At 35.7% G+C, this 18,043-nt stretch overlaps 1 protein-coding gene across 1 annotated transcript in view; it reads right to left on the bottom strand.

The window, feature by feature from the left end:
• The window catches only part of VPS54 (VPS54 subunit of GARP complex), an 88,203-nt gene that overhangs the window by 50,855 nt on the left and 19,305 nt on the right, over nucleotides 1–18,043 (bottom strand). Inside the window, exons 2-6 of the mRNA XM_060168955.1 lie at nucleotides 13,952–14,107; nucleotides 12,360–12,601; nucleotides 5,667–5,693; nucleotides 3,555–3,633; nucleotides 1,133–1,167 (exon numbers count right to left, since the gene is read on the bottom strand). Coding sequence (XP_060024938.1) covers nucleotides 1,133–1,167; nucleotides 3,555–3,633; nucleotides 5,667–5,693; nucleotides 12,360–12,601; nucleotides 13,952–14,087 — 519 coding nt within the window. The 5' untranslated portion in view covers nucleotides 14,088–14,107. The remainder of the gene's footprint in view (nucleotides 1–1,132; nucleotides 1,168–3,554; nucleotides 3,634–5,666; nucleotides 5,694–12,359; nucleotides 12,602–13,951; nucleotides 14,108–18,043) is intronic.

Raw genomic sequence — 18,043 nt, 5'->3', positions numbered from 1 at the left:
TAGATTATTAATCTTTCTATTCCAGCACATAGCATAAGGCCTGAAACATGGTTTAATCAATTAATTTCTATGTTATATTTTATTATATTCACTGATTCATATGACCCATATCCAAAAATTAGTATGAATGTGATAGGGAAATATAACTAGGGACATGAGTATATTTTCTAGTCCCTCTAGTATAACTGAAAGTATTGATTAATTCAATAAATGTTGACCATCTATGATTTTACTCTTATGCTAGGCACTAAGGTGGAAACAAAGCTAAATTATTCCAGAGGTCCTAATCTCAAGGATCTTTAGCCCAAGGGATGTGATAAAATATATACATAAATATTTTATGAGGGAAAGAGTGACAAATGCCTTAAAAGGGAAGGCAGGGGTCTAGATAAAATGCTATGGCAGTTTGGCAAAGGGGCCAATGATCTTCATTTGGAGGAAATGTATTCATGTAAAGTTGTCATTTAAGCAAAAACTATAAAGGATTAGATATGGGGAGATAAGAGAAAAGTCTTCCAGGCTAAAGGAACACTGCAAGTAAAGCATGGAGCCAGCAAAAAAGTCTGGCTGAAGTAAAGAATGTGTAAAGATTAGTAGGCAAAAGTTAAGAGTGTGCCTATGATGGAAGTGAATAATTAAGGGCCTTAAATTACAGTTTGAATTTTATTTTGTAGGAATCAAAGAACTTTAAAAATGACTGCCCTTTCCTTTTTGTTTCTGTCTTTCATCCTTCTGTCTCTTTGCACCCTAAAGAGCAATTATCACAGACCTCTTTGAGAATATGATGAATGCAATGGACTCCTTCCCCAGAAAAAAAAAGAAAAACAAAAAAACACTCATCTATCACACATCTCTACAAAATTCTTCATACAAAGAAAATATCCCTAATAATTTGGAGGGGTAATAAGACCAATAAAATTATATTTTAAAATGAAAACATTTAAACATATTTGTAGGTTTTGGTGATAAAGAAGAGATTGATCATGCAAAAGAGAGAGAAGAAAAGTAAGAAAGTCCCAGAAGAGGCAAAGTGGTCAAAGCATCAGAAAACAGCCCAGTGAAAGCTTCTTACAAGGCAAAATTAAAGATCAAATATTAAAAAGCTGTATTCTCATTTTTTAGGTTTTGTTACCTTAGGTACTTGCTCCAGATCTGTCCTGGATTTATCTATTTTAAAATGGAAAAGGGAAAATATGATTTTTTAAAACTTGTTTTCATTTTATTTCCATAAAATATATTTTGACAGATTCAATACTATACTAGGTCACAATTAAATAACGATTTAAGTTTCTTTCTTCAACAAATATCAAACACCTTCTGTATACTTAGGAGTAGGCAAAGCAGTGAGTATGTTTCAAATAATTTTAATCAATTGTTTAGTAGCAATAAAACAACTAAATGTATTCAAGTCTTTTTTAAATGGACACAGAAAGCTTGGTGCTATCTTATAGAAATGCTATTTTTATTGTTCAAAAGATCCACCATCCCATCCAGTATTTCCTATGATCAAAAAAATTTTTAATGCCGTAGTAGTTTTCTTCTTAGACATCTTAGTTTGTATCCTCTACAAACTTCTTGCAAATGAACCTCCTTTATCTTCGTCTCACCAATCAGATTTCAGACAAAGTACCCTCCTTTCCAAAACTAAGCTTTCTGTACTCAGACTCCATCCTCTCCTGCCTCTTCTCTGAGCTCGCATCAATTACCCTGCCTCTCCATATCTTTAACATTTTAATAGCTCTTTTCTCTCTGCATATAAACATGCTCAGTTCTCTTCGATTAAAAAAGAAGAAGAAGAAGAAAGATAAAACTCAGGGCCTAGAGTAGGTTGAGGCAAGGGAGAACCTCAGGTGCAAAATTTAAGGAAGCACTCCTCTCAGTATTATGCAGATACCTCTCTTGCCTCATCTAATCCTGGCCATGCAAAAACATTCTTCTAGCACAACTGCTAGTAGAAACAAACTAGAGGGATTCTGTTCCCTCTAGTCAATACCTTAACATTTCAAATCTTCAAGTCACATCCATATTGGCAGTCTCCACTTCCTACTCTTGTACTCACTCCTTAATACATAGTATTGAAATTTCTGTAACTACTACTCCAGTCTAAATGTTCTCCCTAAGATCTCCCAAATTGCCAAATCCACAGAGATTTCTCAGAGTGCAAACCTGATCTATCCCTGAAGTATTCTGACACTGTAGACTAATTATTCGCATTCTTTGAAATTCTAACTACCTTCCATCTCTAAGGTGGAACTCTCTCTTGGTTGACTCTCCTATCTCTCTGACTACTTCTTTTTAGTCTCCTTCACAGGTACATTTTCTACTCCTTCTTAAATGTGACAGCCTCCTAGTGTTCTATCATCAGTTCTCTTCTCCTTACTACTCACATCCTCCTGGGTGATCCCACCTGTGCCCTTGGATTCAACTACCATGCTATTGTCTAGCATACTGTCTATGATAATGTCTATCATACTTGTATCTCCAGCCTAGATCTCTTTCCTGAGCTCTGGGTTGCATACCAGACTCCTCCTTCTATGCAAAACTTCAATTAAACCAGCCTCTATCTCCTCCAAACTTCCTTCTCCAATACTACCTCTCTCACCTAGCCAGCTGCCCAAGCAAGAAATGTGGGAATCATCCTTGAATCATCTTGCTCCATTACTAACAAACGACTGACCACCAAAACCTGTGCCTCCATTTCTGAGGCATCTCTTAAAGACCTAATTTCCTCTCTATCCTCATTATAACTGCTATAAGGAACACATGATTTCTCACTTGTATTACTGCAATAGGCTTCTACTGTATTCTTGCCTCCAGTTTTATCATCATCTATAAATTTACTACCCACAACTTCTTTCACAGTGAAATATATAATCATAACTCTGATCATGTCTGGTTTAAAATATTTTGTAACTCTATACTGCTTTTAGAAAAGAAAAATGTCTTAGCATGATATACAAGGCTCTTCATGATCTGACTCCTACCTACTTCTTCAGCCTCATTTCTTGCTCCCAGTGGAGCCAGCATACTGAACTCTTGCAGGTCCCAGAACATGCTAATTTCCCTCTTGACTCTACGGCTTTGCATAAACTGTCCCCTTTCCTGAAATGCCTTTTTGCACATAAATATTTCTTGATAGTTAGTTTAAAACACAGACAATCCTCATCAACTCCAGTTTTTATAAAGCTAAGTTAGGAACTCTTTACAATATTACCATGCTGAACTTACTGCCTGATATACAGTGTTGGTTTGTTTAACCTTGCTCAGGAGACCATCAGCTTCTTGAGGACAGGGACTATTTCTTATTCATTTATTTTTAGGCAACAAGCAAAGTACAAAGCACCTGAATATTAAATAACTATTTGTTGAACTGAAGGATAACACTACCATCAGATCCATGATTTTTCTCTTTAAACCTTTTAGAAAAGATTATGATTGCAGGCTATAGAAATTTCACTAGAAATAAAAATTAGATATGATAGTCAACAAGGTCCTCAAATTAAGATTTTGTTCATTAATATTTATGCTATGCTACAAAGAGCACATATTCATACCATGAGTATGTAAGAGAGTCCTGTCAAAGGTATCTTTAGGAGGACAAATTTTCTTGCATCTCTCATGAATCTTCTCTCTCTAATAAAAAGACAAATAAATAATGTGATCAATGCTGTGTGGCAATATGAGTATTCAAAGCATTAAAATATTTAACAAAACAGAATATAAGAATATACCAAATAAGTTCTAAATTTTTCTAATATGAAATCACTAGCCTCTTGAACTTAAATACAAGTAACAAGTATGCTTAATAAACCAAATACCACTGAGGTGTGTGAATGTCTATATACTTATACTCATCCCATTTTATACAATTATAGTAAAATCTCCATAAACTTAGAATGAAGTGGGAAAGCAAATAAAAAATCCTTATTCTTATAACAGAAATCAATTAAGAAAATAACTTTTTAAAAATAAGCAAGAAAATTTTAAACCTATATACCTAAGATTGAAAGACAGATTAGTAGTTAATACTTCCTCTGAGTCCAAAAAGAAAAAAGGAAAGACAGAAAGAAACCCCACTCTGAGTTCAGGTTAGATGACCACTAACAACACTGTTATCTTTTGAGATACCATACACAGGACATATGGGAAAGTGGAGTGTGGTAAGGAAAAAACCCTGGGCTAATAGTATTATCCCTGCAGCATTCTGAGAGCAGTTCTATCAGAAACTACAGGACTGTCTCCAAAGTGGCTGTACTATTCTGCATTCTTGTGCACAATGAATAAGAGTTCCTATTAGCCACATCCTTGCCAGCATTTGGTCTTGACAGCATTTTGGATTTTCGTCATTCTAAAGGACGTGTAGTGGCACCTTGTTTTAATTTGCAATTCCCTATAGACATATGATGTCAGGCAATTTTTCATATGCTTACTAGCCATCTGTATCTTTTCTTTGGTGAAATGCCTGTTCAGATCCCTTGTCCATTTTTTGTGGTGAAATATACACAACATGAAATTTACCAGTTAAAACCATTGGTGGAGGTGGCCAAGACAGTGGAGTAGGAAGACCTTGAACTCACTTCCTCCCACAGGCACACCAAAATTATAACTATTTACAGAGCAACTATCAATGAGAACCTGAAGAATAGCAGAAAAGATTTTTCACAACTAAAGACACAGAGAAGAAACTACAGCAAGACAGGTAGGAGGGGTAGAGGTATGACCCACTCGCCTGGGTCAGGGACCCAAAAATGGGAGAAATATCACAATTATAGAGGTCCTCCCCAAGGAGCAAGGGGTCTGAGCCCCACATCAGGCTCCCCAGTCCAGGGTCCTGTGCTGGGAAGATGAGACTCCAGCATGTGTGACTTTGCAAACTAGTGGATCTTATGTTCAGGAGAGCTGGAGAGCTATAGGAAACAGAGTCTCTGCTCTTAAAGGGTGCATGCAAAATCTCACATGCTCTGAGTCCGAGCCAGAGGCAGTTGTTTGAAAGGAGCTTGGGGCAGACCCACTGGACAATGTTGGAGAGCCTCTGAAAGAGGCAGGAGGCAACTGGGACCTCTCCGGGGAATAGAGATGACGGGAGCAGCCATTTTGGGAGCTTGTTGCACTGCAATAACACCAGTGCTGGTGAGCACCATTTTGGAATCCTCCCTCTAGTCTATTAGCACTGGGAACCCAGCCCTGCCCACCAGCAGGCCAGCACCAGCCCTGAACCCACCCGAGGCTGAAGAGATAGCCACATGGGGCCCCAGCCCCACCCTCCAGAAGGCCCATGGCCACTGCATGAGGCACAGCCTCAAAGCCAATCAGGCCGGAGGCCAGCCATGCCTACCAGTGCACCCACAGTAGTTGGCCCCCCCACAAAGTAGGGCACATGCAGACCCACATAGGGGCTACCCCTATAGGATATAGCTCTGGCAACCAGAGGGGAGCATGTTGCTGTGCCCCACAGGACATATCCTACTTAAGACCACTTCTCCACGATCAGGAAATATAACTGACCTAACACACAGAAATAAACACAGAGAATTGGGCAAAATAAGGAGACGGAGGTATATGTTCCAAACAGAGGAACAAGACATAACCTCAAAAAAAGAACTAAACCAAGTGGAGATAAGCAATCACCTCCACTAAAAAGTCAAGGTAATAATAAAGATACTCACCAAACTCAGGAGGAGAATGAATGAAAACTGTGAAAATTTCAACAAAGAGTTAGAAAATATAAAGAACCAAACAGAGCTGAAGAATACAATAACTGAAACTAGAAGGAATCAACAGTAGATTAGATGATACAGATCTCTTCAGCAGTCTCGAAGAGGAAGTAGTGGGAATCACAGAAGCTGAACAGAAAAAAGAAAAAAGAATAAAAAAAAGTAGTTTGAGACCTCTGGGACAACATTAAGCATACTAACATTCACATTATAGGGGTCCCAGAAGGAGAAGAGAGAGAAAAAAATGGCAGACAACTTGTTTGGAAAAATAATAGCTGGAAACTTCCCTAACCTGGGGAAAGAAACGTATATCCAGGTCCAGGAAGCACAGAGAGTCCCAAGCAAGATGACCCAAAGAGGTCCACACCAAGACACATTAAAATGAAAATGGTTAAAAAAAAAAAAAAGATTATAAATACAGAATCATAAAAGCAGCAAGAGAAAAGCAACTAAGTATGTATGAGGGAACTCCCATAAGACTATCAGCTGACTTTTCAGCAGAAATTTTACATGCCGGAAGGGATTGGCAGGATACACTCAAAATAATGAAAGGAAATAACCTACAGCCAAGAATACTCAACCCAGCAAGGTTATCACAAACCTGAAGGAGAGATAAAGAGTTTAACAGACAAGCAAAAGCTAAAAGCTAAGAGTCCTGCACCATTAAACCAGCTTTACAAGAAATATTAAAGGGACTTCTCTAAGTTGAAAAGAAAAGGCCACAACTAGAAATATGAAAAGCATATCCTATGATAAACCATAATGGAAAAGAATATTTCTAAAAGAATGTATATATACACACACACATATGTATAACTGAATTGCTTTGCTGAACAGCAGAAATTGACATAATATTGTAAATCAACTATACTTCAATTAAAAATTTAAATTAAAAAAAGAAAAGTATTAAAAAAACTCACTGGTAAAGGCAAATATACAGTAAAGGTAGTAGATCAACCACTTATAAAGCTAGTAGGAAGGTTGAAAGACAATAGTAGTAAAATCATCTATATCCACAATAAGTAGTTAAGAGTTACACAAAACAATAATATGTAAAATATGACGTCAAAAGCATTAAATGTGGGGGTGGGGTGTAAAAATGTAGGGTGGTTAGAATACGTTCAAACTTAAGAGCATCAACTTAATCAGTGTGTGTGTGTGTGTATGTGTGTGTGAGATATTTAAAACTCATGGTAACCAAAAAATACAAATACATACACACTAACTAATCAAAGATAACCAAAAACCTACAATACATACACATACAAAAAAGAGAAAGGAATCCAAACATAACACTAGGGACTTCCCTGGTGGTCCAGTGGTTGGGACTTCAGGTTCAATCCCTGGTTGGGGGGCTGGGATCCCACATGCCTGTGGCCAAGGGGCCAAGGCACAGAACGGAGGCGGTGTTGTGGCAAATTCAAGAGAGACTTAAAAAAAAAATGGTCCACGTCAGGAAAAAAAACTAAAACTCAAACAAACATAACACTAAAGATAGTCATCAAATCAAAAGGGAAGAGAGCAAAAGAAGAGGAGGAAAAAAAAAACCTACAAAAAAAACAAGGGGCTTCCCTGGTGCCGCAGTGGTTGAGAGTCCGCCTGCCGATGCTGGGGACACGGGTTCATGCCCTGGTCTGGGAGGATCCCACATGCCGCGGAGCGGCTGGGCCCGTGAGCCATGGCCACTGAGCCTGCGCATCCGGAGCCTGTGCTCCGCAACAGGAGAGGCCACAGCGGTGAGAGGCCCACGTACCACAAAAAAACCCAAAAAACAAAACAAAACAAAAAACCAGAAAACGATTAACAATATGGCAATAAGGACATACCTATCAATAATTACTTTAAAAGTAAATGGACTAAATCCTCCAATCCAAAGACATAGAATGGCTGAATGAATATAAAAACAAAACCCATATATATGTTGCCTACAAGAGACTCACTTCAGACCTAGCCACACACAGACTGAAAGTGAGGGATGGAAAAAGGTTTTCCATGTAAATGGAAACCAAAAAAAAAAAGGAAAGAAAAGAAAAAAAAAGCTGGGTAGCAATGCTTATATCAGACATAGTGACTTTAACACAAAGACTGTAACAAGAGACAACGAAGGACATTACATAATGATCAAGGGATCAGTCCAAGAAGAAGATATAACAGTTGTAAATACATATGCACCCAACATAGGAGCACCTAAATACGTAAAGCAAATATTAATGAGAAAAACTGGTTATACAATGAAAGTAGGGGACTTTAACACCCCACTTACATGGTTGGATAGGTCATTCAGATAGACAATCAATGGTCTTAAATGTCACATTAGACCAGATGGAACTAACAGATATGTAAAAACATTTCATCCAAAAGCAGCAAAATATGCATTCTTTTAAATGCACACAGAACATTCTCCAGGACAGATCATATGCTAGGCCACAAAATAAGTCTCAAAATAGACTACCCTGGTGGCGCAGTGGTTAAGAATCTGCCTGCCAATGCAGGGGACACGGGTTCAAGCCCTGGCTCAGGAAGATTCCCACATGCCATGGAGCAATTAAGCCCGTGTTCCACAACTACTGAGCCTGCACTCTAGAGCCCACAAGCCACAAGTACTGAGCTCATGTGCCACAACTACTGAAGCCCGTGTGCCTAGAACCTGTGCTCGGCAGCAGGAGAAGCCACTGCACCGCAACAAAGAAGAGCCTCCACTCGTCACAACTAGACAAAGCCCACACGCAGCAACAAAGACCCAATGCAGCCAAAAATAATTAAACAAATTTATTAAAAAGTCTCAATAAATTTAAGAAGATTGAAATCATATCAAGCATCTTTTCCAACCACAAGACTATGTGACTAGAAATCAACTCCAAGAAGAAAAAATTCAAAAACACAAACAGGTGGAGTCCAAACAACATGCTACTAGACAACCAATGGGTCACTGAAGAAATGAAAGAAGAAATTTAAGAAATACCTAGAAACAAATAAAAACATAAACATAACAATCCAAGATCTATGAGATGCAGTAAAAACAATTCTAAGAGGGAAGTTTATAGCAATACAAGCCTACCTCAGTAAACAGAAAAATCTCAAATAAATAAGCTAAACTTCCACCTAAAGTAACTAGAAAAAGAAGAAAAAGCAAAACCCAAACTTAGTAAAAGGCAAGAAATAATAAAGATCAGAGTGGAAATAAATAAAACAGAGACTTAAAAAACAATTGAAAAGATCAATGAAACTAAGAGCTGGTTATTTCAAAAGATAAATAAAATCGATAAAGCTGTAGCCAGACTCATCAAGAAAAAGAGGACCCAAATAAATAAAATCGGAAATGAAAAAGAAGTTACAACTGACACCACAGATACAAAGGATAAAAGATTACTACAAACAATTATACACCAATAAAGTGGACAACCCAGAAGAAACGAATAAATTCCTAGAAACATACAATCTCTCAAAACGGAAACAGGAGGAAACAGAAAATATGAAAAGACTGATTACCAGTAATGAAATCAAATCAGTAATTAAAAAAAAAAAAACTCCCAACATACAAAAGTCTAGGACCAGATGGATTCACAGGTGAATTGTGTCAAACATCTAAAGAAGAGTTAACACCTATCCTTCTCAAACTACTCCAAAAGGGATGCTTCCAGACTCATTCTGCAAAGCCAGCATTACCTTGATATCAAAATCAAAGACACGACAAAAAAGAAAATTACAGGCCAGTACTCCTGATGAACATAGATGCATGAATCCTCAACAAAATATTAACAAACCGAATTCAATAATACATTAAAAGGATCATAAAATATGATCAAGTGGGATTTAACCCAAGGGTACAAGGATGGATCAATATCCGCAAATCAATCAATATGATAGACCACAATAACAAATTGAAGAATAAAAATCATATGATCATCTCAATAGATGCAGAAAAAGCTTTGACAAAATTCAACATACATTTATGAGAAAAACTATCAACAAAGTTGATATAATGGGAAAATACCTCAACATAATAAAGCCATATATGACAAATCTACAGCCAACATCATACTCAACAGTGAAAAGCTGAAAGCATTTCCTTAAGATCAGGAACAAGACAAGGATGTCCATTCTCGCCACTTTTATTCCACATAATACTGGAAGTCCTAGCCACAGCAATCAGACAAGAAATAGAAATAAAAGAAATCCAAACTGGAAAAGAAAAAGTAAAACTGTCACTATTGGCAGAATACATGATACTATATATAGAAAATCCTAAAGAAGCTACCAAGAAACTATCAGAACTAGTAAATGATTCAGTAAAATTACAGGATACAAAATTAATAAACAGAGTCTATTGTGTTTCTGTACACTAACAATGAACCATCAGAAAGAGAAATGAAGAAAACAATCCCATTTACAACTGCATCAAAAAGAATAAAATACCTAGAAATAAATCTAACCAAGGAGGTAAAAGCCTTGTACTTGGGAAACTATAAGGTACTGATGAAAGAAACTGAAGATGACACAAACAAATGGAAAGATATACTGTACTCATGGATTGGGAGAATTAATAGTTAAAGTGACCATACCACCCAAGGTGATCTACAGATTCAGTGCCATCCCTATCAAAATACCAATGGCATTTTTCACAGAACTAGAGCAAATAATTCTAAAATTTGTATGGAAACACAAAAGACCCCAAATAGCCAAAACAATCTTGAGAAAGAAAACCAAAGCTGGAAGTATCATGCTCCCTGATTTCAAACTATACTATAAAACTATAGTAATCAAAACAGAAATGGTACTGGCACAAAAACAGACACATAGATCAATGAAACAGAATAGAGAGCCCAGAAATAAACGCATGCTTACATGGTCAAATAATCTATGACAAAGGAGGCAAAAATATACAATAGGGAAAAGAGCCCCTTCAATAAGTGGTGCTGGGAAAAATGGACAACTACATGCAAAAGAATCTAACTGGACTATTTTCTCATACCATATACAAAAATAAACTCAAAATGGATTAGAGACTTAAATGTAAGACCTGAGGCCATAAAACTCCTAGAAGAAATATAGGCAGTAACCTCTTTGACATCGATCTTAGCAAATTTTTTTTTTTTTTTGGATCTGTCTCCTCAGGCAAGGAAACAAAAGCAAAAATAAACCAATGGGATTACATCAAACTAGAAAGCTTTTTCACAGCAAAGAAACTATCAATAAAACCAAAAGGTAGCCTTCTAAATAGGAGAAGATATTTGCAAATAATATAACCAATAAATGGTTAATATCCAAAATACACAAAGAACTCATACAACTCAACATCAAAAAAACAAACAACTCAATTCAAAAATGGGCAGAGGACCTGAATAGACATTTTTCCAAAGAAGACATACAGATGGTCAACAGACACATGAAAAGATGATCACTAATTATCAGGGAAATGCAAATTAAAATCACAGTTGAGATACCACCTCACACCTGTCAGAATGGCTGCTACTAAAAAGACAACAAATAGCAAATTAAAAGTCTTGGTCAGAATGTGGACAAAAGGGAACCCTGGTGAACTGCTGCTGAGATAAATTGGTACAGCCACTATGGAAACAGTATGGAGGTTCCTCAAAAAAGTAAAAATAGAACTGCCACAGAATCCAGCAATTCCACTTCTAGGTATTTACCTGAAGAAAACAAAAACATTAATTCTAAAAGATATATGCACACCAATATTCACTGCAGCATTATTTACAACAGCCAAGATAAGGAAGCAACCTAAGTGTCTATCAATAGATTAATGGCTAAATAAGATGTGGTATATATACACAATGGAATATGACTCAGCCATTAAAAAAAAATGAAATCTTGCTATCTGCAACATCGATGGATCTCGAAGGTATTATGATAAGTGAAATAAGTCAGACAAAGACAAATACTGTATGCTCCAACTTAACATGTGGAATCTATAAAACAAAACAAACAAACAAAGCAAAAGGAAAACAGACTCACAGAGAATAAACAAATGGTTGTCAGAGAGGAGGGGACTTGGGGGGTTGACAAAATAGGTGAAGGGGATTAAGAGGCACAAGCCTCCAGTTATAATATAAATAAGTCATGGGTATGTAATACACAGCATAAGGAATATTGTCAATAATATTGTAATAATTTTGTACGAGGACAGTTACTTGACTTACTGTGGTGATCATTTCATAACATATGCCAATGTCAAATCATTATATAGTACACCTGAAACTAACATACTATTGTACATTAACTAACTTTTTTCGTAATTACAAAATAAAAAATGAAACATTAGTAACGTTGACCATCTTTTCATGTGCTTATTGGTCATTTGTATATCTCCTTCAGAGAAATGTCTATGCAAGTCCTGTGCCCAATTTTTAATTGGGTTGTTTGTTTCTTATTGGTGTGTTTCACATTGATTCTTAGAACTATTAGGAATGTATAATTCTGAAAAATCACTACTGTAAGAGAAATATATTTACATATATCTAAGCAAAGAATTAAATACAACCCAGGACAATAGAATGTATATGAAAAGAAAAGAATACCATAGGCTCATCAAAGATTATTGGTCAGAAATCTATAATAAATCAAACTAGAAATATTTCTTTTACTTTTAACCTGACTATAACTAATATCAAGATCAGATATTACCTGAGAGATTTCCTGTTGATATACTGTAAAATGTTCCTTGCTGATCTGTGGGAGGTAGAATGAAGGTATGACTTCAGTGTCCACAAAGTCCAATCCCCATGTTTTTGTGAAGAAGTCAGATTCTCTTTTTGCTAATCTAGGATCATTTAATGCTGCTGGGAGATTTACTTTGGAATGATATATAGTCCATCTATGTTGATCTGTAACTAGAGATGGGGCAACACATAAACTATTTGAATCACCTGCAAAAAGTAAACAAGAGAACTCTGTAAAGTAAGTTTTATGTTTGAAAGCACATTCTAGAAAAATAAAAATGCTTAGATTATACAAAGCAACTAAACTCTCCCTTCTATAGCAAATGCTTTAACCTTCAGCTGTCAGCATCAACTGCCAAGGGGAGGAAAAACATGTACAAGATAAAGGATATGCAGAATTTGAGGGTTGTAGTTGAAGGGTGGGGGGAAGAAAGTCTTTCATTAATTTCTTTCCTTAATGTACAATTTATCTTTTTTTCAACATCAAAACTCTTCTACCTTCTACTGTATGTCTTCTATCCTTTAATACTCCAGGTTTTTTCCACAGGTAGGCCTTTTTTCTATTGTTTTATGGCAGACACACCTGGGTCAATATCCTTTTTTTCAGCTTATAATTAGATAACCAAAATGCTGCTGTGACATTAACCATAGAGGAGAGAAAAATATACAGTCGGTTCTCGTTATTCACAGTTTTGTTCTATAAAGTCACTGGAACATTTAATAAGCAAATACTGAACCTTTGCTCCTATGGGAAATACAGGGTTACGTTCCTGCAAATCTTTGCAACTTTCATCATCCAATCAATATATAATCTTGTTTTGTGTGTGTTTCTGTTTAAAGATATCTTATTTAATATATATTGTTCATTCATTAACATTGAACTCACGGCTAACACCACTGTAACTCACACCTGAATGAAGCTTATGCAACATACGTATTTTCCTCATAAGACACAATATAGCCTTCCTGTGCTTAGAAACACTAGAAAGCACTTCAGTACAACATTTGGAAACCATTTTGAACAGCAAAATCATCAACAAAAATACAAAAAAATGTGGCACTAAATAGACCACAAAAGGGACATGTGTTTACAGCATGAAAGCTGAAGGCAAAGTGTTGCTTAGTTCAACCTCAGGTGGGAACGTGCATATCAGGCGATTCAAATTTTTCACTCCTCTGTGCTTGTCTACAAATGACCACAAATGTGCCACAAGTATTGATTTAGGCGTTACAACTAAATTTTAGGAATTAAGCAAATTTGCAAATATAGAATCGGCAAGTAATGAGGACTGACTGTACTATGTTTAACTGAAGAGCTTTCAATCTGTACCCTCATTTTCAAAACTTTTCTTTCAGTTTATATAAGTGACTTCGTTTATGGAAATGTATGAAAAGAACTATATTCCAATTTCTTAATCAACTTATTTCCAAATTATGTCTTTAGTTTTCATATCGTAAAATTTACTCTTTTGAGTTAAGTATATGATATCTGACTTCATTTAAAGATAAAACAAATCCTCAATAAAATTCCTCAAAAAACGGAAAAAAAGGTATTACCTGTGGGTTCCTTGGGACACACATCTGGCAGTGACTGCACAGGTCGAATGTGTTTTGTCGGGTCTACCTCTTTTTTAAAGAAAACATCACTGCTGCTTCCTTGAGGCACTGGTGAAGAACTGTGGCTTGAAGCCATTGCATAAAATCACCACTCAACTGAAAATGAGCAACAAATAATCATCAAGATACTTAATACAAATCAAAACTCATCTGTAAGTACTATACATGTCACAAAAATTTTCTTTCAAAAACAGACACATTATTTAAAATCCCTCAAGGTGTAAGTACATAATTTGAATACTCACTATCAATTGTGGGAGTCATTCACTATATTTAGTTTGCTAAGAAAGTTATTTGTCCTTGTTTAAAAAGTATTCTCCTCAAAGTGAAATATCCTTATTTAGTCTTTTATCCAAAGTGAAAATAGATACCAAAACTGTAACCAATATATATTAAAAATTCCATTCATTCAGCAAGTATATAATAATTATACATTACAGCAAAGTGGGTTAAGTGCATGGGTTTTTGAAATCTGACTGTCTGGGCTCATACCCCAGCTTCACTTACTAGCAATATAACCTTGAGGAAATTTACTTAATCTTTGTGTGTTTTACTTCATGTGTAAAAATGGAGATGAAAAAAGATCCCATCTCATAAACATTTTGTAAGAATTAAAGGAATGGATATATGTAAAGCATTTAAAACAATGCCTGCCTCAAAGTTAGTGTTCATAAATGAACACTAGTTATCATTATGTTTACAATTACTATGTGACTGTCACTATATTAAATGTTTATAAAAGAAGTATCATTCTTCAAAGTACTTGCAATTACATTAGGTAATCAAAAAAATCAAAACCCTAAACAAAACACAAGTTAATCTATGTCTACACTTTTTAACAAGTAAGAAAAGAATTTGTGGGGCCAAGACAACATAATAAAGGCTACAATGTCAGCTAACACTTTACAAATGAAGCAGTACATAACCTGGATAATGAAGAACATGTATTATTTTACTATCGGAGGGTAGAAACTCATATTGCTGATCATATCAACCAAACAGCAGACATTCAATAAATACTTTTTAATGAAGGAATAAATAAATGAACATAAACAGAAGCTTATAGTTGAAAAGGAACTTAGAGATCACCTAGTCTAAGTTCCCTGATACTAGCGATAAGTATGACAAGGCCCAAAAGGATTAGGTGGTTTACAAAGATACATGTGCTTTAACAAGTATTTTAAAAAGCCAATTTAGGAAACCTGGTGAATAGAAAAGTAAGAGTAAGAAATAAAAGGAGAAATATAAGGCTAGGACTCGTGACAAAAAAAGTCATCCCCTCTAGCTCCTCTATAGTTTGATGGAAAGCTAAAAATTACATTTCCCAGACTTCTTGTATACCTGTCTCAGTCCTTCTAACACAAAGGAAACACATCCAATTACACCATTCACTGAGACCATAAGAAACAAGCTGCTAAGAAAAGAACAAAGATAAATAACTTCCTCAAAGTTCCGGAAAAAGCAAAAAACAGCATGAACAAAGGTTAAGGGACATAGAATAATCATAAGACTATGCGGAAACTGACTTGGCTGGAGTGAAATGTTTGCTGACAAAAATGCTGACAAAAGTACTGACAAATAAATCATATTTACACACACACACACACACACACACACACACACACAAAGACAGTATGGTCAAACTACAGGAGCCAGTAGAGGTTTGGGGGAAAAGAGTACTATGATGAAAATATCCAGGAAAATTAATCAGAGTATTGGTTTGAAAGCCATCACCGGCCCATTGCATTTATATCCATATATATTAAGTGTACAGTTGTTTCTGTATAAAAGCATTTGCATATTTAAGAAGAAGAAACATTCAAGAATGTTTCCTAAGGATAGGAAACACTGATAACACAGAAGCCTGTACATTCAGTGCTTGGTAAAGACAATTCTACATGTGACATTAAGTCTGTTTAACTTTTTTGTTAATTTCATCAAATAAAATGGCTAAAATAAACACATTTTGACACTTAAAGAAGTAGGCTACAAATATATGGAAAATGTGTTTATGTCGAACACCCATTGCTTGATGTCAGATAAATTAAATATTGATTCCGACAATAGCACACTACAATTTCAATGTATTCTATTTACCATCATGTTGTTTTAACAGCAAAAAGAAAGCCTAATTGACATCTTAGGAATCTAGAAATACTTGAGGAGATGAGGACTTGTGGAAAAACATTTCTAGACTCCTATAAGTTACTTCTATATCTGGGTGGGGAAATAAAAATGGCTTATTTACTCCTTAAAGATTCTGAATTGGGAAACATGCACAAGTTTTCTGTTTTTTTTCCACACCCCTCCTAATTCTTATGAAAAGAGGGACAATCTCTAGCTATAAAGGGATTATGTACAATTAGGGTACTGCCTACATGGGTGAGCCCCAATTTCTATCCATCTGACTCTCAGATCCTCTCACCATCCTGTGTTTAAGATGATCTCCCCACAGTAAGAACCAAACTTTGTATTAATAACCACATAACATGTATGACACAGATACTTGGTAAGTGCAATCATTGGTAATAAAACATGGGAGATTTATTCACAAAGCATGGATGTATAAACAAATAAGCAAATCTACATGGCCTCTAAACCAAACAATTTCAACAAAGAAATAATCTTTCATAAGAAAGTTTTAGTGTAAGTGAAGAATAGTTTGTCTATCCAGAAAAAAAAAACAGACAAAAAAACAGAATACAGGAAAAAGGAAAGCTCTCAGCACTAAATGTAGGCAACCCTCGATTTTTAACACTTCCACTTGTAACTACCATCTAGATACAAATTGGGCATTTGACCAGTGGTCACCAATAATGAGAATCTATAAATAGATCCACCCTTCTTCACACGGTAACCTTCTCATAATTATATCATTACCATACTCAAATATTTTCTCTTGAAGTCTTCTTTGGTTTCTTACACTTAGTCGCTGTTTATTTCTATTTTTGTACCAATCATACTGAAATTTTGGTTTTCATACAGGTCTTTCCTATTAGACTGTGAACTTCTTGATGTTTCCATTTTCCTGTGTATTCTATATGCCTAACACAGTTCCTGGCACACAGAAAATATATTATATTCTATAGATGAATGAAATGGGTAGTATATAGAACAGAGAAGAGAGAAACATTAGTTAGACAACTACCAATAATCCTTGAGTGAGTAGACAGAAGCACAGGTCTGGGCTGATAAAGAAAGGAATAAACAGACTCATTCGTTCCAAAAGAAAAAAACTGCAAGGATGTATAAATCAGAAACATTTGATTTTTCTTTCTTGTAGCTCAAAATATCTTTTTATGCTAAAAGTTTAGTTAAGAGCTTCTATTTAAAAGGTCTAGAAGCACTGTCACTCCAGAAGCAATGACCACACCAAGTGCTCAGACCCTGGTTTCTAAATACCATTCCCCACAAAGAAACAATGGCTCTTTAAAGAAATAGTTGACTCCAAACCTGAAGCACAGAAAGAACAATTTGATCATGAGAACACTTGTGTCAGAAAGCAAGGAAATGCTCTAAGACCAGTAGGATCTATCAAAAGGAACAAGGACCAAGTTAAAGGGCTCCCACTGACCACATTTAGGACAAGTTGAGTGCTCAAAAAAAAAAAAAAAACACAACCCCGAGTGTAACATATTGAACAAATACAAAATAATGAATCTATAGTGTTACTTGGGGGGAGGGGGATGAGGAAAAGGGTGTGGAGTGGGAGAGGGGAAAGGAAATCTCTTATTTATAGAAGAATGCCAGTAAATGTGAATGACTGAAACAGAAAATCACCATTTTGTAACCCCCAATGTAAAAATCAATTTAGGCAAAAATCATCAATATATGCTAAAGCTACTAGGTGAAAGGCTGTTCAGAAACAGAAAATTCACCCAGTGCTAAAGTATTACCTCACAGACTACTTTGCAAGGCAAAGGGGAAAATGTATCTCTAAAATGGAAAGATCTGGCTGTCACCACCTTAATTAACTAAGTCATCAAATTTGGCATCATTCAGAATAATAAGACAACTTGATATTATGTGATT

This window comes from Lagenorhynchus albirostris, chromosome 13, assembly GCF_949774975.1.
Source record: "Lagenorhynchus albirostris chromosome 13, mLagAlb1.1, whole genome shotgun sequence".
NCBI classification, from domain to species: Eukaryota; Metazoa; Chordata; class Mammalia; order Artiodactyla; family Delphinidae; genus Lagenorhynchus; species Lagenorhynchus albirostris.
This window is presented reverse-complemented; position numbering and strand designations above follow the sequence as displayed.